Below are 24,243 nucleotides of genomic sequence, written 5' to 3'. Positions count from 1 at the left end.
AGGGGGTGCTTAGGCAGGGTGGGGGTAGGGGAATCGACCTCCTCGGCCCAAGGAGACCAGAATGAGATAGGAAGCGGGTGGGGTGGGAGGAGGAAGCCCAGGGAGATCTTTCTGCACCAGTGCTGAAACAGTTATTGAGGAGAGGAGGGGGAGAAGATGGAATGGATGAGCAAAACGAATGAATGAGGACGATCGAGACGACCCTCGAGTCAGCAGAAGGAGCCCCAAGATGTCCTAAAGAAGACTGCCCCCGACAGAGGTCTTTTTGAGCCACAAGTTCTGCTGAGGCGCACTGAGCGACTTTTTTCTCTGGTTTGGACCGTTGTCACTTCCGCGTCAGATCTTGCTGGCTGCAATTCTTCTCAGCCAGTTGGTGAGGGTTTTAACGACTTGCTGGGCTTTTAAGAGCACGCCTTTCAAACTCCAAAAGCCTCCTCGAAGGCTATTGGGAGATGCTCCTCGCACAGGTAGTGTGGAACAGAGACAGAAGCAGATCAGGGGTGCCTTCTGCGCGCGGTGGCAGAGAAGATGCTTACTCGTTCCTTCGCTTTACAAGACTCTTGATATTTATTAGAAGTATATCAAATGTAACTAGAGATGATGTTGGAGGTTGATGAAGGAGACAGAGAGATGCATATATGTGATGTCTGATGTTGATTATTATTTTTTAAAAGCCAGAGAGGTAGGTGCATAGATAGGCATAGATGGATAGGCTGAACCGCTAGGGTGACCTCAAGGATGCTTTTCAAATAAACGCATCTTAGAGTGGCTGTGTACAAGAGCTGTACTGTTGAATACTTTAAAATATTTGTTTCCCTGGTGGGATTTAGTGCTTCAAAACTCTGTTTTGCTAGTCTTTCTTTTCTATCTCAATCCAACGGTTTGGTGAGCAACACATTATTTCTCTTTGCGCGCACACACAAACACACACAAATACACGCTCACTTCCTTAATTCTGTGCACAGAATAGAATCTGACAAGCGCCAGCCTGGAAGATTAATTAAGAAAACAAATGTGGGTTGGTGCTGAGATTTATGGCTCCTTTGGAGAGGCGAGCCTGTCTACAAATGTCAGAAACTGAGAGTAGGCGGCATGCAGATCTCATTCTCACTTTCTCTACAGAATGGAAAAGGATGTGTGGTTCTCTCCCTCTTTTTCACCCACACGTCCGGAAAAAAGCCGTTTTAGGACGAAAGCCGTTCGCTTCTCAGTGTCGAAGCGAAGTGCACGTGCGGTTGTGGATTTGCTTGGAAATGGCTTGTGTTGCTTCACATGGAGCTGATAAACAAACCAATCCAGCGGTGAGGCTTCCAGAGTAGGCGAGGGTGGCGTGTTTGGAGAGCTGTGAGTGCTTAGGCGCGATTTTCTTCTGTTAAGAGAAGGTATCGCTACGGTTAGGGCGGTGGCACAACGCTTGAAGCTGACTAGCAGCTCTTGAAATGGACTAGCAACGCAATCCTAGACGTGCGCGCAATCCTAGACGTGCATGGGAGTTAAATGGGGTTTGCTCGCAGGTCAGTCGGTGCAGAATTGCAGCTTATGGCTGCAGTGACACCCGCCCACTTACGCAGAAGTAAGTCCCATTGATCCTAGTGGGATTCACTTCAGGTAAACATACATAAGGTACTGAGTGCTCCAGAGTTCGGAGGAGATGGGCTTGATTTCAATTTTATTTCTAAAGTCTGTCTGTGTGCGGGAGCAGCCTCTGGAACGCGGTAGTGCTCTTGAGCTGGACTGAACTTGTTTCGGCGTTTGCTTAATGCGCTTGGCTTCGGATGGCGCCCCAAATCGCCCATGCAGCAATTTGGAGACATAAGCAATCGTAAGAGAGGGTGTTTCGGCGGTGAAGCTACAGTTCTCCTGCTTTTCTCTATATGGAAATAGAAAGTCGGGAGGTAACAGGCTTACAAAAGCTGAAGGTGCATGCTTCTCTCCCCGCCCCCCCCCGCCCCCTATCCTTCTCCACCCGGCGAGGTGCGCTCTCCGGGAGTTTTGCAGGGACATGCTCGGTCGGCGGCAGAGCGCCTGTTGTTATGATAAGTCGGCAGCAGCAGCAGCAGGAAAAGTGAAGCATGCCTGTCACCTCCCAGGATTCACTGGCTGCGAGTTGCCCAGCCAGTTGAGCGGGTTGGGCCGAGCCTGGGAGCCCCAGCTTGTCCGGGCCAGCCAAGCGCCAGTCGCCTCCCTTTTTCTTTCCCTCCCCTTCCCCCCCGACAGTCTTCACCACCCCTTTTCCACGATCCTCAGCCCCAAAGGGGAAAAAAAGGGCTCCGCGGGGTTCCTGAGAGTAGCTCCGCCGCCCCGATTCCCGTCCCCTCCGCCGCCACAACCTCTGGGAGAACGGAGCTCCGAAAGGGCGGCGGAGATTCCACGCGCGGAGCAGGGAGGGCCCTTCCCCTCCAGCCCGGGGCTCCGGCGAGGCCCTGTTGTTGCTGCTGCCGCCGCCGCCTCGGGCCCTCGAGCCATGGACGTGACGCAGCAGGACGCCGCCGGAGCCGAGCCGCCAGGCCCAGGAGAGCCGGGGCAGCTGAAAGGAGGCGGCGGCGCCGAGGCGGGCTCCTCCGAGAGCGGCTCCTCGCGGAGCAAGAGGGCAGCTGGAGACGCGCAGCTCTTGGCGCTGCCCTTCGACGGCGCGGCCTTTGCCCAGCCTCCGCCGCCCGAGGTGCGCCCTTCTTCGCTTCCCTGCTGCCCCAGGACCTTGCCTCTCTCTCGCTCCTTCCACGATTGCCCCACCGGGCCCAGGTCTCCTCTTCCCCTGCCTCCTCGCTGCGCTCCTCGTCGGGCCGTCTCTTCCCTCTCGCTTCTTCCTCGTTCACTGCCTTCCTGCCTTCCCCTCTCAGTCTCTTTCTCTCCTCCCCCCCGCCGTGAGTCCCCTGCTGCCCCCTCCCCAAGTTCACCCCAAGCCCCGGAACCCACCCGAGACCTTTTCCCCGGCCTGCCGCTTCTTTCCTTCCCTTTCCCACGCACGCTGCCCGTTCCCCTCCCTCTCTACTTACCCCTCTGCCCTTCCTTCTCCTATCCACTCGCCTTTCTTCTCTCTCTCCCCCCCCCCCCCGCCTGCCTGCCTGCTCCCACCCTCTTGCTTCTGCCTGGCTCGCTCTCTCTCTTTCACTTCTTCGTGCCCTACAACCTTTTAAAATGTTGCCCCTTTCCTGTGATTCGTCAGACGCAGCGGCGGCGGCGGCGGCGGCATGGCTATCTCTCTCCCTCTCCCTCCCCCCTCCCCTCGCTCTCTTTTTGTCTCTCCCTCTCTCTCCGTCCTCCCCCCTTCTCTCGCTCCCCTCCCCCCTCTGATTAGATACACTGATTCTTCATTCAATGGACGTCATTTAGAACAGCCTCTGCCTTGAGTTGCTTCCTCGCTTCACGCTCGATTTCCAGCCATTCTTCCCTTATTAAGTATTCGTGTAATATTAACAGTCATGAATATCTGCTATTAGGACTCTCGAGGAAAGCGAGCCGCAGATCTCTCCCTCCCTCCTTCCCTCTTTCTCTCTCACTCTCTCTTATTAGGAGCTCACGTGAAGCAGTCGGAGAGGGAGGGGGGGAGAGAGAGAGGTGTGTGGGGGCAACGCACCACACACGCACACACGGATTAAGGAACACACACACACACACACACACACACACAACTTTGCACCGCAATAGCACCGCCGGATCCGGCTCTCCCTCGCCTTTTTTTCGCCGCTGCAGATCGCCGGGCGTTTGGGTCAAGTTCTGATGGATTTGAGTCGCGCCGCGTCCCCAGTGCTGCTCGCGGACCAGCCTGGGCGTTGGGCACTTGGTGTAGTCACAGTCTAGACCTGGGCTTCTTCTCCTCCTTTTGTGCGTGTGTGTGAGTGTGTGAGAGAGGAGAGGGATAGGGAGAGCGCGCTGCTCGCGTGCCGGAGAGGCAGAGAGCAAGAGACGCAGGCAGCGCGAGAGAGCCCGAGAGCCAGAGCTAAAAAGAGCCGACTTTTCTCTGCCTTTTTGTTTTTCTCCTGTGCCCTGACTTGGTCCCCCCGAATCCGCGCAGATGTTAGTTCACAGTTTCTCAGCGATGGTGAGTGGCTTTCTTAGCATTCTCTATCGGGGGGTGGCGGAATGGGTTGGTCTTGCTTGTGCCTTTTCTCAGTCTTGCTTATTATATGTGTGCGTGTTTCACATCCTGCCAGGGTCTGTCTGTCCTCTCTGTCTTTCCTCCTTTTTTATTTTTTATTTCGAGAATACAAAAAAAACCCCAACTTCTTTATTATTGCGTTGGCTGCTGCAAGTTAACTACAGAAATCCTCGTTTCCGCTTCCATGCCCGTCTATTGTGTTGGTGTTTTTGTCCTGTTCTGTCCCTTCCCGCTTTCCCCGCTGGATTTCACATCTTTTCCGCTCCTCTCTTTTTCCCGGGGATCATCACACTCCTTGAGAGATTGAAGTCGAAGGCATTTAACGACATCTTTCTTATAATTCCCAACTGCCGCCCTCGCCCGTCCCCCCCTCCTTTCCATTTCTGTGGCTGTTAATTTCCTTTAGTCGTACCTGTGGGCTATAATTTCATAACCTTCGAAGTCCCAATTGCACGCCGGCAAAACCATTTACATTTTCGTTCCTCTTTCCCCACGCCCTTAATTTTTATTTTTGTTTTCTAGTTATTCGCCTTAATTTTTGGACATTTCATTCTTTTATGAAGAATGTGTATGCATCTGCAATATATGTATGTATATATAGTGTGTGTGTGATATTTTATATTATATCACAGTTCCAACTAACAAAGCAGCACATTTTTTATGAGTAGTCAATCATTTTTCTTTCTACAAATAACTTATTCAAACCCACATTTTGATCATATTTATGGACACACTTTGAAGGAATAGCAGCTCTTTTGGGTGGCGTTGCCCTGGGAATGCGACGACGATACAGGTCCGCTTCTGCACCATTTACAGTCGTTCCCATTTAAAAGTTCCAGGCAGATGAGAGTCTTTTTCGTAAATGGTGTGGGAACGCTTTGGATGGGTGGGGGTGGGGAGAAAGATAGGCTGAATTTTCGAATGACAAAAAAACCCAAATCCCCTCTAAGATTTCCCCCGCCCTCGGATCTGCCGTCAGCGTACGGATTTGGTTGGTTTTTCTATTTATGATTTTCCTTTTGTTGTAAGGAATTTCAACGCCTTTCCGTTTGGAAGATGCTTGGAACCAAATGTTTGCAAATCGCATCCTTTGTGTGTGTGCGTTGGGTGTATAATGGGGTGTGTGCGAGGCCTTCAAACCGTCCTGATTTTGATCTCCTCTCTCTTTCTCTCCCCCTCTTTTCCTCGTTCCTCAGGACCGTCACGATGGCACCAGCAACGGGACAGCCCGCCTACCCCAGTTGGGGAGCGTGGGCCAGTCGCCCTACACCAGCGCCCCACCGCTCTCTCACACCCCCAACGCTGACTTCCAGCCCCCCTACTTCCCGCCGCCGTACCAGCCCATCTACCCTCAGTCCCAAGACCCCTATTCCCACGTTAACGACCCCTATAGCTTGAACCCTCTTCACGCCCAGCCCCAACCCCAACACCCAGGCTGGCCGGGACAGAGACAGAACCAGGAAACGGGGCTTTTGCACACCCACCGAGGACTTCCGCACCAGCTCTCCGGCTTGGATCCGCGAAGGGATTACCGGCGGCATGAAGATCTATTGCACGGACCTCATGGCTTGAGCTCAGGACTAGGAGACATCCCCATTCATTCGATACCTCACTCTTTAGAAGACGTACCGGTAAGGAGAACTCCGCGCCTGTATCCTCGCGGCGGCTGACACCAGCAATGCCTTGTTCTCCGGCCTGCGATGCGCACATCCCGCGCGCCCTCGGGCTGGTGGATGGGATTTGCGCGGGGCGCACCCAGCCAAATGACCGCAGAGAAAGGCAGCGAGGCGATGGTGTCTCTCCATCCGTTGGCAACCGGGCCGCTTTAATCGCGCCAGCGTCTCCCCTGCAAAAAATAGAATAATAGTAGTAATATCCAGCACACAGTAATAGTTGTTTGCATCTGTCCCTACCACTGCATGAACGGGGAGTTGAGAGGGAGACGCACCAGGGGAGAAAGAATCCAACCAAAATAATTCTTGACGGTTTTTCCCCCATGCCCAAAATGATAATGAGTGGGAGCTATAGGGAAGGCCGTGCAGTAATAGTAGTAGTAGTAGTAGTAGTAATAATAATAATAATAATAATAATAATAATAATAATAATAGAATTAGAATTAATGTGATCCTCGGGCCTTGCCTTCGGTAGGATCCTAGATGTCTTGGGAAAGCAATCAGTCGACCTAAACATGCCTAAAGCTTCATGCATTTCTCGGTCGGGAGAAGAAAGGGAGCCTGCAAAATGAATTGCAAATCAACACCAAACCATTAAAAACAAAACAAAAAAAACACGTTATTCCGGACTGAAGAATTGGCATAGTCTGAAGTGGTTAGCCAGGCGGATGGAAGAAAGAGAATGCATTATTTTTGGGTGTTTTTTTTTTTTAAATGAATGTCCTTTATTCGTTGGGGGTGAGAAGGCACTAGTAGCTAACAACAGATAAGTAGTCATATTCTGACCAATATCTTTCGGTACCCTGAATATTTGCTGCCCACTTTCTGGAGTTGGGCTCTCTTACTCGTTGGGGAAGATTTCTCACGAAGCCCGGCGTTCGCGTCTCGGCCCCTTTGCAAGATAAGAGGACCATTGTCCGCGGGGAAGCACCTTAGGTGCTTGGCTCCAAAGGGGAACTCACCGTCAGAGGTCCCCTTGCCTTCTGGCTCCCCGGCTGAAAAGAGTATTTGAGTAGGCCAGTAATATTATGCAAGGCTCATTATACCAGGCAAAAAGCATTTGCGGGGGGGGGGGGGAGCTGGGGCTGGTGGCTGGTAGAAGCAGCTCCTGGTATCTGGATGTGATTTTTGCTGTTGTTGCTAAAACGCCACCCCAAATTACAGAATCAAATATTATAACAATATGTCCACTGACAGTTTAATGATTTACAGTTTCATGTTGCAAGGATAATGTTCCGATGGGTTCACCTATTTGGGGGTCATTTTGGAAGCCTTTTATTCCTTCCCGGTTTAGTAAATCATCCTTGGAGGTGGTGTTGAATAGGGGATTTCGTGACATCCCGCCCTCCCTACGAAACCGATTGTTACCTTCAGTTGTTTTGCAACAAACGCATGCATTCCCGTGTGTGGGAATTTAGGGAACGGTTGGGGATGAAAAGAACAGAAAAATACGCAAAGCACGTTTGGGACAGGCTGCGGTTCTTAAAAATACTTCTCTATATGGAAACGCCTTTTAAATGGCCGGGATCTACTTCCAAGAGAAAGGAGTACAGTTGAAACCAATGGGACTTCCCAACACATGTCAAGATGTAAACGATTTTGAAGCTAGCAGCTGGGGTTTCGGTTCTTGCAAGGAACATGAGCTAAAATATATTCCTCTTTCGGAATTTCGTTTTGTTCAAAGTCTATTGCAAAGCGCAAATTGCATTTGAATGATAAATACATCCCATTTTATTCCCTGCTCTGGCAAGAGATGACTTATCGCTGGCACGTTTTCAGAAAAATCAGTTGCCAGCTAGATTAAATTCCCACTCCTCACGCCCGCCCTTAAACTGAGCCGGATCCACAACCCAGTTAAGCTGGATCACCTAGCTTTGAGTTGTGGTTCCATTAAGCAGACAAAAGTGGCATGAAACTGCTTTGGCAATTGAACACACACACACACACACAGAGAGAGAGAGAGAGAGAGAGAGAGAGAGAGAGAGAGATCGCTTGTGGGGTTGGTTGTGAATCCCTTTATCATGAAATGTGGGTCACAGAAAAAGGGTCATTTTCAGTGTCCCCGTTGCTGCCGCAGTTAACCTTTCCTAGGAGCGAGTCCTCGGTTCTGAAGACATGCTAAGTCGAGGGCGAGAATTATTTAAGCATAAATATCTCGGCGGGATTTTAAAACCTAACAGTCGGTGGCTTGCGTAGACTCCATATAGGTAGAGGAATCAGACAAATAAAAACGTTACGCCCCACTACATTTACTTTATGGGTTTGGGGCCTCCTGCTTGAAGGGATCATATTTCCCTATATAGTTAAAAAAAAAAGACCCCCAAAGAAAACTGCAGCGTTAGTCATTTCTGAACATTTCTCAATTTAATTATGCTCAAATCCAGAAGCACTTTAGGCAAGTTACAAATGAGAGCATTGAGTACAATAAAACCCGTAATAAAGCAACTTCGTACCATCCACCCGGAATCATTGAGATCAGGCACAATTAACAGGAGCATAAATCCAAGGCAGAATGGAAAATGTTAGGCTCGGTATTATTGCTGGACAGAGACAGAGAAGGAAGGGGGGAAAGGGGGTTTGGGGGTATCTCTGCGCGCCTGTCTTTTGAACGGCGGCCGGTCGCCAGCAATTTTTGCAACGCGGCCGCGAAATGTTCTATATCTCAGCAGCGCTAGTGCTAATTTGTAAACACAGACAGACACATTAGATTGACTGTCAGGTTGGGAATTAGAAAACATGATTTTCATTTTACTTTCTAATCACGTTTCGAAGTCGAGGGCGCGCCTCGCGGGCACGCGGGCACACACACGCGCGCAAATCCATCTGTAGGAGAATTAAAAAGGCATCAGCCGAATCTGCTAGTGGACAATAGAGCCGCGAGCGAGGCTTCATGTTCTTGGGTTATTCAGCTAATATAAAGCTGGCTTCCTTTCCCCTCCAGTTCGTTTCCCCTTAAAAAATGTCCTCACCTCTGTGCCTCCTTCCCAAACGGATTATTCTGCTTCTTCTCCCTGGTTTCCATTGTATTTCCCCCTCTGTTCTCTGTGCCCAGTGGTGGCACAAAATTACCATTCTGAAATCTCCAAATCACTTTTTATCACTTTTTTAAAAAAATACTGCAAGACTAAGACACTAGTCCTGTGCACATTTCCTGGGGACACAATTGCAACTTACTTCCGAGTAAACATGGATAAGATTCCGTTGCGTGGCTGCAAATAGACGCCCATATTTGTAGCCAGCGGGTGTTACTTGCGAGTAAATATGTTCAACTTTCCCCTGCACAGGCTGCAATCGTGTGCATGCGTTTTTGGAAGTAAGTTGTATTGAAACCGATGCGGCTTTACTGTCGAGTAAACGTAGCGGAAAGACTGAGCTATTAATTGTAAGATTCCAACAGCCCAGCCAAATGCCCCATCCCGATTAGACCTGGGGGCTGTGGTTAAAATATTGCCCCCCTTTTGTTAAATCCTTGCACGATAATGCATCGAAATGAAACATTTCCGCACTGCATATATATCCATATCTGTTTGTGTGTTTTGGATCCAAGTATCGTAAGGCAGAAACATTAGAAAAAGAAAGAAAGAAAGAAAGAAAGAAAGAAATAAAGAAAGAAAGAAAGAAAGAAAGAAAGAGAAGCAGCTTCGTAACCTGTTTCTTTTGGTATGTTTAAATATTCACATCCTTGTGTATCCCTTTTGTTGCAGCACGTAGAGGACCCGGGTATTAACATCCCAGATCAAACTGTAATTAAGAAAGGTAAGCCATTTCCTTTAACATTCCAGGCATGTCCTCACAAGCTCGGTGCTGTTGCGGAGAGAACTTGATAAAGCCATTGTTCCCCTCCCCTCCTCACCCCCTTCCATGTAATTCACAACAGGCTTTTGAAAGTGGACAACGACATGGACAGTCCTGGTTGCAAACCACCTTTCACGCGAGCCCAAACGCGCCGTGATTTTTGAATGTGTGCGATTATATTATCTCTCTCGAACGGATCCAGGTTTTAATTCTTCCTAATAATCCCATTCGCGGTTAGGAACTGACTTCGAATTTCTGCAGTGAAATTATCTCTCGTGACCAGAACCCCGCACCAACCCTTTCCAGACCCTAGTCTCTCTGTCTCTCCCCCACCCCCCCCCACCCCCACGGCGGACTTCAGGTTTATGAGATTGTTCTGAATTGTTTATATCAGTAGGCTTTGTTGTAGCAAGCGAGCTAAGGATAAGGGAAGGGGGCTTTGGTGTTGTCTCCGCGTCGGTGGCTTCCGCTTGTTTCTGGAATAGTCCCTTCTGGGCTGTTGTTGCTGCTACTGGTTCTTAATGGTGTGCTGTCGCTGGGTGTCTAGAAGACAGAGTGCTCTCATTCCCAGCCCCTTTCAAATGACTTTGCAAGGGGTTTCATGGGCTTGAGCTTTCTTTTTCTTGATTTCTCAGTGTTGGCAAGGGAGCGAAACGATGGGCTCCCCTTTTGGGTACTGCTCGGAAGACTGCTGTTGGAGAGAGTGAAGCTCTCTCCGGGTTGAGCGCTTGGCTATTATTCGCTGGGAAAGGGGCGCGTGTTTGCCTTCGCTCTAGCGGAGTGTCTGGGTATTTTAGGCACCGCCAGGGTCTGATGCTCTACAAAGCTTTGGAAACCTCAGCACCGCCACAGTGAAAGCTAAAGTTTCACCCACCCCCACCCCCCTCAATCTGGGGAGCTTTTGTCACGTCAAATTAGATGTGCAAGGAATAAATCTTAAAGAGATGCTCTTTCCGAGTCGACATGATAATTGGCTCTTTTATTAGTAATCTCAAGAGTTCGTTTAACTCCTATTGTCTCTATTAGCCTCCCCAGAGCTATTAATGTCACAAGTGATCTATCCAAAACCTAGATATCCCCCCCCCCTCGCTCCACCCTTTAACATTTGGATTAGGCCCACTAAAGTGAGGATGTGAAACGGGGGTGGGATTGGGAACGAGGGGAAGAAGCAGATGATGACAAAAGAGTAAATATTTATAGTGTAACCGGCCTGGAACGTGAGCACAGCGCCCATCGCATGCAAAGGCGGCTGCCCTTATTTTTTCACTTATGCTTAGCCAAGTTGGGAAACGAAAAATAAGGCTTGCTGAGTTTTGTGCTGGTCCTGGATATCTCCTAACAAAGCCCTAGATCTTTCTGTCTCTTAAGGGGAAAGATATGAAGGCGGCAGCAGGGAGGTGGCTTGTTTTTGTTTTCTTCCCATTTTGAGAGGCAGCTCTTTAAGGATCTAGGAAGTTTCTCTTTTCCTATTTTGTTTTGGCTGCGTGCTTCTTCTTCTTTTTAAACAAAGCGCTCCACTGTCATGTTCTTTTGACGATAGAAACCGCCTCCCTTGTTTCACGCTTCCCAGTGTGAAAAGTTGCACGCAGAGAGGCTGCGACACTCGGCCCAGTTTATTTGAAACACTTGGAGACAGTGTGTGTTGGGGAAGCGGGGAGGCTACTCTAGAACAATGGCACAGTTAGATGTTCCAGAACCGGCTAAGGTGCATTGTTTGAACGTCTCCCTTTTATTTCTAAAAGGATGAATGTAACATCTCTCTGTGTGTGTGATATAGCGAGTATGGTAAGTGTTCATCAGGCTACCAGCTTGAGAACAATAATTTGGCTCCAAGTTCCAGCGAGATCCATAGGACTTAGATGCCCCTGGAACCGTTTAGCAGATGAGAGGCAATTCCCCGTAAGCTCCGCCCCCTCCTCTCCGCTTGACACAACCCCCGCTTCTGATTGGCCTTTCCCCCGAAGAGGGCGGGCGGAGAACAAACCAGCCCAGACGCTCGCCTTGTTGGTGTCCCTGCCTCATGCCAGCTCCTTTAAAGAAGCTTAATTCAGTTCAAGGCATAGTCAATATACATCGGGATGCATCCGGCTTTTAAGCCAGAGATTGCAAGCCCTTTGAGCTTTCACCTCCCCACAATGTCTCCCCGCCCCCAGAAACAAAACAAAACGTGGCGTGCTCTGTAAATAACATCTTGGGTTGAGTCAGGTGGTGCAGCTGCTTGTTTGCCTGTTTATTCGGTGGCATTTCAGAACAGGCGGCGGAGTCTGGGCTTTCAGGCCTTCGTGTCGTCGTCCCCCATTCCCTCTCTCTCCTCGCATAGGAGCCAATAAAATATCTGAGATGGGCCTGGCCATTCAAATGGTGTGCGTGTGCCGTGTCCTGTGATCGATTATGTGGCGGGTGGGAGCTAACCTGCCCCCGCTTCCCCGAGTATTTTATTCGAGTTGGCACCCCTGCCTCCCCCTGTGCAACGTGCGGGAAGGAAGGGAGAAAACGGCTTCTCTCAGCCTTCGGCCTTCAAAGTAAAAAAAAAAGCGAGGGGGTAGGAGGAAGTGGTGCTTGGAGCTGGTGCGGGGGGGGGGGGGAGAAAGAAGCAGCCTCCAGTCAGCCAGCCAGCCGCCCCCGGGGGTTTTCCAGCGTCCCTTGGCGCGGAGGACAGTGCCCGAGGGGGCCCCGCTTCGTGTCCGCCATAGTGGTCGACTAAGCGCCCCCCTCCTTTTCATCCCTGTCGTCTTCCATCTGCCGCCACGTTTCCTGGCTTGTCGTTGTCGTCTTCTTCCCCGCCCCCCACCACGAAGTTTATCCCGAGGCAGCCCCTCCCCCTCCCAGGCGCCCCTCCCCCTCAGGCTGCTGGCAGCTGCTAATCCCCTCAGCATTTGTGCACTAACGCGGCTCTCCCTCCCCTCGCCCTCCCCTCTTCCTCTCCTACCCAACCCGCCCCCCCTTCCCGGACTCTGCAGGCCCCGTGTCCCTGTCCAAGTCTAACGCCAACGCCGTCTCCTCCATCCCCATCAACAAGGACACGCTCTTCGGCGGCGTGGTGAACCCCAACGAAGTCTTCTGCTCGGTGCCCGGGCGCCTGTCCCTCCTCAGCTCCACCTCCAAGTACAAGGTCACGGTGGCGGAAGTGCAGAGGCGCCTGTCCCCGCCGGAGTGCCTCAACGCGTCTCTGCTGGGCGGAGTGCTTCGGAGGTGAGGCAGCCCGAGCCGCGGAAAACGAGGCCGGGTGGAGGGGCGGGATCTCTTTTTGGAGGGAAGGGAGCCCATTGGAAGGGACCGTGCGCGCGACTTGAGGTGGTAGCGCCCCGTCCAATCACTTGCTCGCCAAAGGGCGCCACTCGTCCACAGTTCTGCCAGTGCTTAATTCCCAAGCCCCGAGGCACCATTGTTCAGTGTGCATCCCCCTAGGCTAGAAACCTAGGCAGATCCTCCACGGTGCCTTGGGTTAGTCAGAAAGGAAGGGGAAACTGCTCTTGCTTGTGTTGTCAGTGATGCTCCACACTCTTCAGGGTCACATTCAAGAAGAGACCAGAGCAGGTGCTGCCAACCTGGTCGCTTTAAGCCAAGCTCCACAATTATTTCAATAAAATAATCGAAATAAATATTTATTTATTTTTAAAAATTGTCCAGTAGCACCTTAGAGACCAACTAAGTTTGTTCTGGGTATAAGCTTTCAAACAAACTTGGTCTCTAAGGTGCTACTGGACAATTTTTAAATTTTAAATTTTTATTTTGATTGCATCAGACCAGCACTGCTACCTACCTGAAACAGTAAAATCATGTCAGCCTAGTCTGCCTTCATGGCCTATGGCTTCATTTCAGGATAAACTAAGTATCTTTCATAATAAGGATACTTTATAATAGATTTTTGGAGGGAAATGTATATATTTATCTTTCACTTGTTTATTTCCCTCCTTTCTTCCAACATGGAACCCAAGCTGGCATATATGTGGTTCCCAGGCAATCTCTCCATCCAGCCACTAACCAGACCCAGACTTGCGTAGTTTCATCAAGGTGGTGGCCTCACCTGATTTCCAACAATTGCAGACCTGATATTACTCACGTGTTAAGTGGTTTTGTTCTCGCCTCAGTGCAACCGCAAAGCCCAGTGCCTCTTGTGTTAATATTTGTTCTGGGTTCACAATTGTAAAAAGTTATCCCTTTTGTGTGGATATGTTGTTACATGGGGCACGAGAAGGCAGTAGTTAACCTCAGAACACACCAGCTCTGCAGAATATTTTGAGATCAGAATCTAAGTTCAGTAGTGACCTGAGTGTCTTTAATGAGAGGACATCACTTGCTTTCAAGCCGTTGAACCTGGAAAATGTGTTGAGCAAGTAACTATTCTTCAGCCTTAGTTTGGGGCCTTGAAAAACAACAACACCCCTCTGCAAAATGAACCACCCATCTCACAGGGTTGTTAATAATGAGATCATGTTACACAGCATCCTGTAAACTGCAGATAGAAATGTGCTTACTGAAAGTGCAGAGATGACCTTAAATATGAAAAACATCGATTATATCTGCTGTTATCATTGTGGTTGTTGTTGTATGTAGCATGTGCCACAATCACACAACACTGCCACACAATGCCAATGCATCCAGTCAGCAGCCTCAGCAAGGAGCACTGTCCCCTCATCATAGCAGGGCATGCATCTCAGCAAAACTTCTTGAAAGCTTACACACACCAGCTGAGGGCACTGCCAGCATTGCTTTGCTGAGTAATGCTGCAACAAGCGAGTAATGCTAAGCTACAATACAATAAGGGATATTAAAAAGATTTGATCCAAGTCGCCGGCTACAGGGATATGATGAAGTGTTTTCTTTTAAAAAGAAAACCACACCGGAACAGGGACAAAATAGCAGGTATCATTCCAACTTCATATTTTGAGCAAACTGAGTGCAGTTTCCATAATGGAAGACAAATGAACACACTTGACAGTTGTGAATTAGGCTGGTTAACAATGCAAATGGGGTTGGCTTAAGCAAGTCCCCATTGGATTGCAAATGTGTGAAAGCACTAACAGTGGTTATGACTTTGGTCAAGACCATGATAAGGTAAGGGCCACCTGGTGCCTGTTTATGGTTTGCAGTAGACACTGTGAGAACGTAAAGGGCTTAATTTTAGCTGTTCTATCTCCATGGTTATTTCAGACACAAGGAAATATTTCAGGGCATTTCCCTGTTTTGCATTTAATTGTCCCTTTCATAGCATGTCTTCCACACCTAGCATTTCCTGAAATGGAACACCACTATATCACTTATAATAAGGATTTGTAAAATAGCTTTGGAGGAAAATATTTGAAAGCATTGCAATACGAACTGCTAATACGAATTGCAATACGAACTCCAAGTCATGTGTTAAGTGTTGTTGTTTTTTTAATGTGTGGAACAGGGCAAAATCAAAAAATGGAGGGAGATCTTTGAGAGAAAAACTGGACAAAATAGGATTAAATTTGCCAGCCGGGAGACGTAAGGCTGCTAATGTTACCCTGCTGACATCACTAGTGGAAGGTAAGTGATGGCTTTGGATTTGGCGAGGAGAAGGGCATTCTTTGGGAAATGTGTATTTTTATCGTTTGCTTTTACCACTGAACAAAACCAGAACCTTTTGGAGGCCAGTGCTGAAATGTTTATGGGCATTGTTTAATTTAAATCATTATGTCTGAGGAAAATGCTCATTTTGACCTTTTTGCTTTGTACTTTTTCAAAAGGTGAATTGAAGCTGTCAGCCCAGTCCAGAAACCATTTATGTCAAAATATTTGGAAGCCGGCTCTGTTGAAATCTGGGCTTAAATCCCTGTAATGTGGTTAGGATCTGGGTTGCCAGGCCTCATTGAAGTGAATGAAACTAAGTTGGTTATAAATTCTGAAAGTTCAGTTTAACTGGGTTGTTCACTTGCATTAAAAAAAAGTAGGGCTGAAAATATTAATTAAGCATAATTAATGAATTAATTTATTAATCACTGATTGACATGGTGGATTTTAATTGGATTTTCATCAGTGCAGTCCCCAGTGAAAGGGGCATGGTAGTGATGTGTACAATCATTGTACACATCTTAATTCAGACAACAGGGACTGGGGATTGTGACGGTTTTATAAACAAGATATGACTTAGCTGGACTTCTTAGTCAAAAGAAGTTTATTTTCGGGAGAAGTGAAACTTAGTGTTTATTAATGAACTGACTAATTGTGCTACTATAGGTAACTGGATTCCAATTCACCAGTCAATATGGGTAGAACTTTTTGTTTTAAATTGATATGTAAAACTGTAGTCCAGTTGCATTTAAACCTGTTTAGGTCATTCACATCAATTGAATGAAGGCTGCTCTCCAAATAGACTTCTCTCTAAATATGTTATAAATGAATTAACAGATCACAATGACAGTACCATCCTATGAATGTCTACTCAGAAGTAAAACACACTGAGTTCAATGAGACATACTGTACTCCTGGTTTGATTGCAGCCTAAATGTGTTTAGGATCTGGGTGTAAATTTGTTAAAAGCCAAATATGTTAACTTAAGTGCATTGTAGGTCTGTATGCAATCTTCAAATCAGGTTGAATTCAAACATGCCTGTATTGTTAGCTTGTGAATCCAGATGACAATCAGGCACAAATAATACTCATTGCAATACTGAGAGAAAAGTGTATTACTGTTGAAGCCTGTGGTTCTGTTCTGTTAGTTCTGCAGAAATGAATGGGCCTAAATAAGTTCAAAATGACTCTTAATTGTGCAAGAGCTTTGTGTGTAAAATGAGACCCATGCTGCTTTGCTGCTTATATGAGTAGATGCTTGCAGAAAGGACATTATAATGAATTCAAAATGTTAATACGTTGCAATAATTGTTGACCACTTCCAATCTCAAAAAGTCCCATCACCAGTGAAGGCCTTATAAATGTAACAAATATAAAGCTGGACAGAATACTTATTTATTAGAGTTTATATTCAACCTTTCTTCCAAAGAGGTCAAGGTGGCTTATCTGTTTTCCCCAGCCTCATTTTATCTTCAAAAAAAAAAACCCTGTGAGATTGAGCCAACCTCTCTCAAACTTAGGTCCCCAGATGTTCTTGAACTACAACTCCCATCATGCTGGCTAGGAATGATGGGAGTTGTAGTCTGACAACATCTGGGGACCCAAGGTTGAGAAAGGCTGGGTAAGGTCACCCCATGAGCTTTATGAGTGAGAGGGAAATTGATCTAGGGTCTCATTGGACCTAGTCCAGCAATCGTACCCCTGTACCACAACAGCTGTAATACTTATATCAGGGGTAGCACTAGACTACCAGTAACATCTTGGCCTATTAATCTGTGGGATGTGATTACTGTTCAGGATTAAATAGCGTATTAAAAGTGTTCTAGCAGGCCGCCTCTCACATTCTATATGAACGGCCTACGTTGAAAGAGTGTATGGCAGTGTTACGCCTCGCTAGGAAGATCCCGACTTTGCCAGTTGCCGCACCAAGACTACCACCACACCAACAAATTCCAGCCTCAAACAAATTTTCCAATTTCTGTGAAGTTGGATAGAAAAAAGAAACTTGTTTAGAAATTAGGCCAGACCCTTCTTCGTTTTCATTTGGCAATTTATTTATGTGCTGCATTGATGCAGTCTAACAGGTCTATCTGAGCAGACCATCTTTCAATGCAGATCTTCAGCCTTCCCCCTTTCATTCTCAGTTCATCACTAGGCAGCTTTAAATGCTAGGTGCTGCAGCCACCCGAAAAGAAGTAAGCCTCTGCTGCTTCAAACTGCATACCAGTAAATAATTTAAGTTGTTCTGACATCTGCATTTGAGAAATGTGTGACCATTACTTCCTGAATTAGTTTTGGAATCCTTGACCTAAGTCATGATTTAATGGTGTCCTGAAAGCTTCGCAGCCAGCCACTGAACTCCGCCTTTGTTCCCAATTGCTGCATATTATGGGGGGAAACTTCTTTGATATCTTTTCCAATTGTAAAAAGGGGGAGGAAGGACATACTATTCTAACATTAATGAGAGTGCAAGGGCTAGGAAGCTTCATTTAGCCAAATGCCTTATAATGTGGAAAGAAACATATTGGTCCAGCTTTAAGTGGGGTTAGTTTGCCACAGCTGTTGACACAAGGAAGTTGATATGGGGTTGATACTCATGCAACCTTTCTTCTCCAGTGTTTAATTCTCGAGGTCTTTAACCCCGATTTCAATAACTGTAGAGTGTTTTTTAAGCTTTTCTGGACCCCTGGTTAGCTTTGGTTTTGCTTAAAAATAGCCTAATAGTTTTCTTTGCTTTGCGGCCTGCTTTAAAAAATATTGAACGGTTCAAAGATGTAAAGCTGGAGTATTTTAAGAATGCCAGCCACAATTGAAAGAGTATCAAGGAGATTTTCATTTGTCGTTTGTAACTAAAGTATATTTACATGGCATAAGTAACTGATGCGTAACCAAGCAAAGCAAAACAAAGTTTACAAGCAGCTGAAGGGAAAAAAAGAATTCAATGTATACTGAAGAAAATAATAAAATGGGAAACATACAAAAAGAATTGGCAGGGGGCAACTGGCCAGTGTTAATGCTATTGCTATTGCGATGTTAAGTAATATGTAAAAGGTTTAATAGGATCTATTTGCTGACCTCATACTTTTCTTTATAAAGGTTTTATAAAAAATAACAATTGGCTAGGGTTTGATCCACTTATATTAGAGAAAAAACAAAGGAGTAAAGGCTAATGCTCAGATAAACTGATAATAGTGGGCAATTTTTTCCCCTTTGAGAGATAATATACAGTTGTTTTGGCTGTGAGTCCCTGTGCGATGAGGCAGTTTCTAAAGTACTGTTATTGTTTATGATCCGCTCCATTTTATGGAAACAAGCTCACTGGACTGAGGCTTTGAAGCTCTAATTGGCGCATGCGTTCTTCCGGACCTAAAGCTAATGGCAGGAAGCCCTGCAGTAAAAACCAACTGGTTCAGGAAATTAAAACCAAAGATTTGAAAATCAACAAAACAGACAGACTCAGCAGAATGACCCTAAAATTCTTATGGTTAATCGTTTGAAGGGAGGGGGGAAGGGAAGGGTAGATAATTATATGCGATCAAGTTAAATTTTAAACACTTAACAGTTTAATGCAATCCATTTAGGGGAGCTCTAGAATTAATGGTGATAAATAATCAATATTAATCTCTAGTGTGTGATAAGAAATAAGAAGAATGAGCATATTTTAAACATATGCTTTTGCCCAGGCATGTATATATATATTTTATTCCTGTATATAAGGCGTGAATGGATCTCCTTAAGTGTACAAACACAAGCTCACTATTCACTTTGCAGAAAATAAGTATTCTAGATAAATTTTGTGTATTTTAAAATAAAATATATTGCGGTATGATTTAGCACTGAAAGAGTTTAGTGGATTAATAAGCAGTTTAACCAAGGTGTTTATTAATCACAGTCCCCTCCCACAGCAAATTTTAACAAACTTTAATATGATCTGTTGCCCGTGAAGAGACAGTGTCCAGCGTTAATGTTCATTATGTAAACAATGCCCATTGCTTGATTTTAAAACAAGGTTTTAAAAAGCTGTGTTCTCCTAAGGCAGCTAATGAGGAACTGATCATTTCCTGCAGGAAATGCTTACAAAATATTCCTTGCGCTGAAATCTTACATTTATAACAATCAGGTGTTCTGATTAATCTTACACCAGGGTTTTCATAGTACTTTCTTTAAACCAGCTTTTTTTTTTTTTACTTACAAATTATACATTTGCAGATTTTTTAGTAGTTTGGGGTCTTCATTGTCTGGAGTCCAAAGGTGCAATTATACACCTAGGGAAGTCAACTAGAAAGCTCCCATTGATTGTAATGGAGTGGGCTAGCTGCTCAGCCATGTTACTAAGTTCTCCTTCTCAGCCTTGCTTGAGCTTTGTGTATTGATTAGCCTTGTCTTCCCACTCCACCTACCCCTCATTTCAGGAGAAGCCGTTCATCTAGCAAGAGATTTTGGTTATGTCTGTGAAACAGAATTTCCTGCCAAAGCAGTAGCTGAATTTCTCAACCGACAACATTCCGATCCAAATGAGCAAGTCACAAGAAAAAACATGCTTCTAGCTACAAAGTAAGACATTTACCTTTGTGGAGTATCACTGAGCTGTAAGGAAGGCTTTCCATTGCTTGCTTGCTTGTTCTGATATTGTGTGATTATTAGTTTTCACATTTATTAATTGTGGGCAATAGCTTTCACCATGCATACAAGATTCACATTGTATAATTAACTTTATAAAACATGCATTCATTCAAGAGTATATTATTACTGTCCAAACCAAGTTTATGTAGATGACTGAGAAGGACCCTTCCACATGCCCCCCCCCCCCCGAGATTGTGATGTCTGCAAAGTGATGGTTAGATCTGAGCTTATAAATTCAAAGAGGAAGGATATTCCATTTTTTTTAGCAGTGAAGTAAAAAAGGCTCATTAAGTCTGTAAGCCTCTGCACACTTACCTTGAAAAAGCCCCGCTGAACACAGTGGGACTTACTCCCAAGTAAACATACATAGGATATCAGAATTCTGTGTTCACTTACTTGGGAGTAAATAGGCTTGATCTCAGTGGAACTTGAGATACCCAAAACACGTATAAGATCAGACAGACTGCATACTAGATCTTAAGAACTGGCAACATTTCCCTACCCTTTTCCCACAAGTTTGTCCATTAACCTGAAGACATAATTGAACCTGCAAACTGCAAAAATGCCAGTGGGGGTTATTTTAGCAGAAGGATACGTGTTTGTTAGTCTAGTGGATAAGAAAGCCAGCTAGACTTCCAGGTTGGGTGGGGTGGGGGAGGAAGAGAGAGAAGCCCCGGCTGTTGTGCATGATGTGTTTGCTGGAAATTAAAAGCCTTGTTTAGCACTCCTTAATTACCGGTGGCGATGTCACCAAAGGGCACTGCGCCAGAGGGCACCCACCAGCTGAAGTTGGAGGTACTTTATGCCTGGGAGATATTTAACGCTGGCCTTTAGAGAGCCAAGTGTTTCAATATGCCACTTATTTTTCTGCTGTATCCCCCCACCCCCAAACAATTGGCTCAGATACTGTTCTGAATGTGAGTTCTGCTCAAGACCCTCCACATTTCACCTCCAGGGAAAGTAGGTCTTCTGTCAAAGGGGAAGTCCATGGGTTGATAAGCCTAGCAGGACCCCATCTCTTTAAAATCTTACTAGGGTGTAAGTGTTATTGCAATCTCTTCAACTTACTTCCAACAAATAATGGCTTTTAAAATCATGCTATAAGCTAACTGTTGACTTGAACTTGGATATGGGGGTTTTAAAAATGGTTGAAAGGGATGTATTTTGTGTGGGGGCAGGGGGAGAGGAAGTGAAAGAGAAATTGTGTAGTGAAGGGGTGTGCCTGTGTGGTTTCTGCTGTATTTAGCATGTGTATGAAGATGCACATCTCTTTATGAAAGTGAGGAGTTGTGTTAAAGGGAGAGAGACCTGTATTGTGTGTGAGAGAGAGGTCTTGTGTGTCTGAAGTCAACCTGAGTGCCTGCAAGTGGAGGAATAAATGCTAGATAGTTTACATCTGATAGTTGTAGGGGAGTAGGGTTGAGATTACTTTATTTATTAATAGCATTTGTATGGTGCTTTTGTAAGGTTTTGTGGGTGGCTCAGTAAGATTATTGAGACAGTGTGTTCTTGACAATGTTGTTGTTGTTAGTTAAAGTAAACAGGAACCAAATATTGTTCTTAGAAGGAAATAAAGGCACAGCCCCCTCCTTCAGGCAGACTGCCTAGGAGACTAGCAGAAACAGAAAGGAAAGCTGGCCGAGAATGTGTGGGTTGCATACAAAAAAAGAGGTTTCTTCAGTTTAAAAATGCATAGATGTGTTAGAAAGCAGAAAGGAAAATATTGCTCCTGGAAAAGAAATGTGCACATGGAGGGGTGTGTGTGTGTGTGTGTGTGTGTGTGTGTGTGTGTCCGCTGATCTCTGAAGGCATTGACTCCTTGGCTTGGCTGCTTGCTGACAAGGCTGGCTCATTTTCCTCCTCTTCTCCTTCTCTCTGCTCCATTTGTGCTGCAGACAGATCTGCAAGGAGTTCACCGACCTGCTGGCTCAGGACCGATCTCCTCTGGGGAACTCTCGGCCCACCCCCATCCTGGAGCCGGGCATCCAGAGCTGCCTGACCCATTTCAACCTCATCTCGCACGGCTTCGGCAGCCCTGCTGTGTGCGCTGCAGTCACTGCCCTGCAGAACTATCTCACCGAGGCGCTCAAGGCCATGGACAAAATGTACCTCAGCAACAACCCGAACAGCCACACAGACAACAGCACCAAAAGCGGCGACAAAGAGGAGAAGCACAGAAAATGAGGATTTTTTTGCTTCTCCAAACCCCCCTGCCCAACCAGCCAGCCTGGCTCTCTCTGCATTTTCCTTTCAGTCTCTCCCTCCTTCCCTCATCAGCCCCAAGGCTACAGCAGCAGAAGCCCAGAGATCTTCTACCCTACGTAGTAGTACTGGAAACCCACGGCCCTCCCCACCAATCTCCTCCCTCCCTTTCTCCCTCCTGTACTTCCCAGTTCATTCTCAGTTGCTGCCCAGTCTGGAGCCTAGGAAGATGAACAAGGCAATGGAGCCAGCCTAGGATTTTTATTTTTTATTTCTGGTCGACTCAGTTTGTGTGGACTTTCCTCTTTTTTTAAAAAAAAAAGCAAAAACAAACAAAAACGATGAAAAATTCAAAAAACAAACAAACAAATAGAACTTTTTTCTAAAAAAAAAAAAAGACAAAGTGTGAGTGTGAGAGAGAACTAAAACAAACAATTAATAAACAATTAAGTAAATGTGGAGAAAACAAATGAGTTTCATCGGACTGAATCACCATCTTCCCTTACATAAACTTCCGTTTAAGATTGTAGCCATATTTAAAAGAGAGAGAGCGAGAGAGACAAAAAGGATGATGATGACATTTTATCAGTATTGTGAATAAACTTGAACACAAACCACATGCAGTTCCATGTCATGTCTTCAGTTGTAGAACTTTTCTCCTGCCCAAGGTAAAGCGACCAATTTGAACTTTCTTATGGTAACACCAACCCACAGTTGTTCTAAAAGGGGATCAGTGTTCATGTATGTATATATTTATTTATGTGTAATTTAATGGGAATTGTAAATATGGTGAGTCTGTTTGAAACTTTTTTTTATTTATCTGGTGATCTCGTTTGCCTCTTGTTTAGTGGGTTTTTAAATCTTTTCTCCTCCTTAGTTCCATCACTGTGGTTCATGGTTACTTATTTAGAAATCAAAAAAAGGGAGGGGAAAGCTTTTTTGGAGGGAGGGGGTGGAATTTTTCTGGGATTCATCACTTCAGCCCTGTTGTAGCATGTTTTTTAAAAGGAAACAATAAAGCAGCTAAACAAATAAAATAATCTGGATTTTAAAAATATATATTATTAGTATGACCTTTAGTTTCTAATGGATAAAAGCGGAAAAGGACCCCTAACCACCACCTGAAATGATGTTCAGTCTCCTTCAGGACAGATTTTTTCAAGTATTAGTAGTTTCTAACAACCCCTTATGTGTTGTGGCTTAAAAAGAAGGGGAAAAAATTAACAAAAAGTTTATATCCCGTGTTCTTCTACTGAAAGCATCATCAGAGCAATAAATTGATATTGTCTATTCAGATAAAGGATTTAGGGATCTTCTCTCCCCCCCCCCTTCATTTTGAGTTGTTTTTTTGATTCAAAGAACTTCCATACATTTGGGACCACCTGGTATCCTCTATTTCCACCAGCCATATTGGAAGCAGTTATAGTTGTATTGTATTGAGTTGTGCTGGCAGTAGTTTCCATGCCTGTCAATGTATCATAGTCCTTTGTTGCCCAGATAAATAAATATTTGATACGCTTTATGTCGATTTTTTTTTATTCAGTGGCTGTCTTTACCCAGGCGTATTTTTGTTCTTGGCAGTATTTTTTATTCAGTATGGTTACAGTAATTGAGTTTAACTCTCCCTTGACAATTGCTCCTTGCAATAAGCAGCTGAACCCATTGTTTCCCTCAAGTATAATAAAAACTTACTTTCAAGTTGGAGTTCAGAGCAGGGTATCATTTAGATATTCCACCGAGTCTGTATTCAGACAAATTACACAATAAAACACAATGTACTCTTTTGGATAAAAAAAATTGTACTGTTAAAGAAATGGCATACTTTTCTTTAACTGAAAGGTACTTTTATTTTTTAAAAAATAAAGTTTTATTTTATTTATTTGATCTTTAGGTTTTTATTCCTGCTTCATAATTAAGGATCAGTATTACTTATCATAAATGTCTGACATAATCTTAATTTGCATTGCCTTTTAATCTCTATTAGCCAGTTGGGGAGGAAGGGGAAAGCATATACCTGGTTAAGGATAATTGCAAGTGTACACATGCAAATGCTTGCACACAACTTTTAAATAATGGATTTAATGTGTGACTATAATATATAATGGTATAAAGGTATACTGAAGCAATACTTATTGTTCATATTTTATAATAATTGTGTTTCAGTTTATATATATATATATATCTGATGTACATATTTATTCATAGATTTCAGCATATTTTTTCATTGTTTTGGATGAGGGAGGATGTGAAATGTGTGGCATCCCAGTAATAAATGTTCTAAATTATTATCAGTGCAAAGTAAATATTGGATAT

The 24,243-nt window shown here is 45.3% G+C and overlaps 1 protein-coding gene across 4 annotated transcripts in view; it reads left to right on the top strand.

The window, feature by feature from the left end:
• Positions 1 to 23,452, top strand: part of TFAP2A (transcription factor AP-2 alpha) — a 29,339-nt gene extending 5,887 nt beyond the window's left edge. For 2 of the 4 annotated variants that reach the window (XM_079984987.1, XM_079984986.1), the window contains exons 2-7: positions 5,296 to 5,730; positions 9,477 to 9,528; positions 12,528 to 12,759; positions 14,963 to 15,081; positions 19,518 to 19,659; positions 21,624 to 23,452. In XM_079984987.1, the coding sequence (XP_079841113.1) occupies positions 5,296 to 5,730; positions 9,477 to 9,528; positions 12,528 to 12,759; positions 14,963 to 15,081; positions 19,518 to 19,659; positions 21,624 to 21,912 (1,269 nt within the window). In that variant the 3' untranslated portion in view covers positions 21,913 to 23,452. Of the gene's footprint in view, positions 1 to 64; positions 2,663 to 4,015; positions 4,043 to 5,295; positions 5,731 to 9,476; positions 9,529 to 12,527; positions 12,760 to 14,962; positions 15,082 to 19,517; positions 19,660 to 21,623 lie in introns of those variants that run through there. The other 2 variants (XM_079984985.1, XM_079984984.1) reach the window with 2 other exon arrangements.
• Positions 23,453 to 24,243: the final 791 nt, after the last annotated feature.

Source organism: Podarcis cretensis (genome assembly GCF_951804945.1).
Source record: "Podarcis cretensis genome assembly, chromosome: 7".
Lineage (NCBI taxonomy): Eukaryota > Metazoa > Chordata > Lepidosauria > Squamata > Lacertidae > Podarcis > Podarcis cretensis.
The sequence above is the reverse complement of the archived record's forward strand: the minus strand, read 5'-3'. Positions and strand labels throughout refer to the sequence as shown.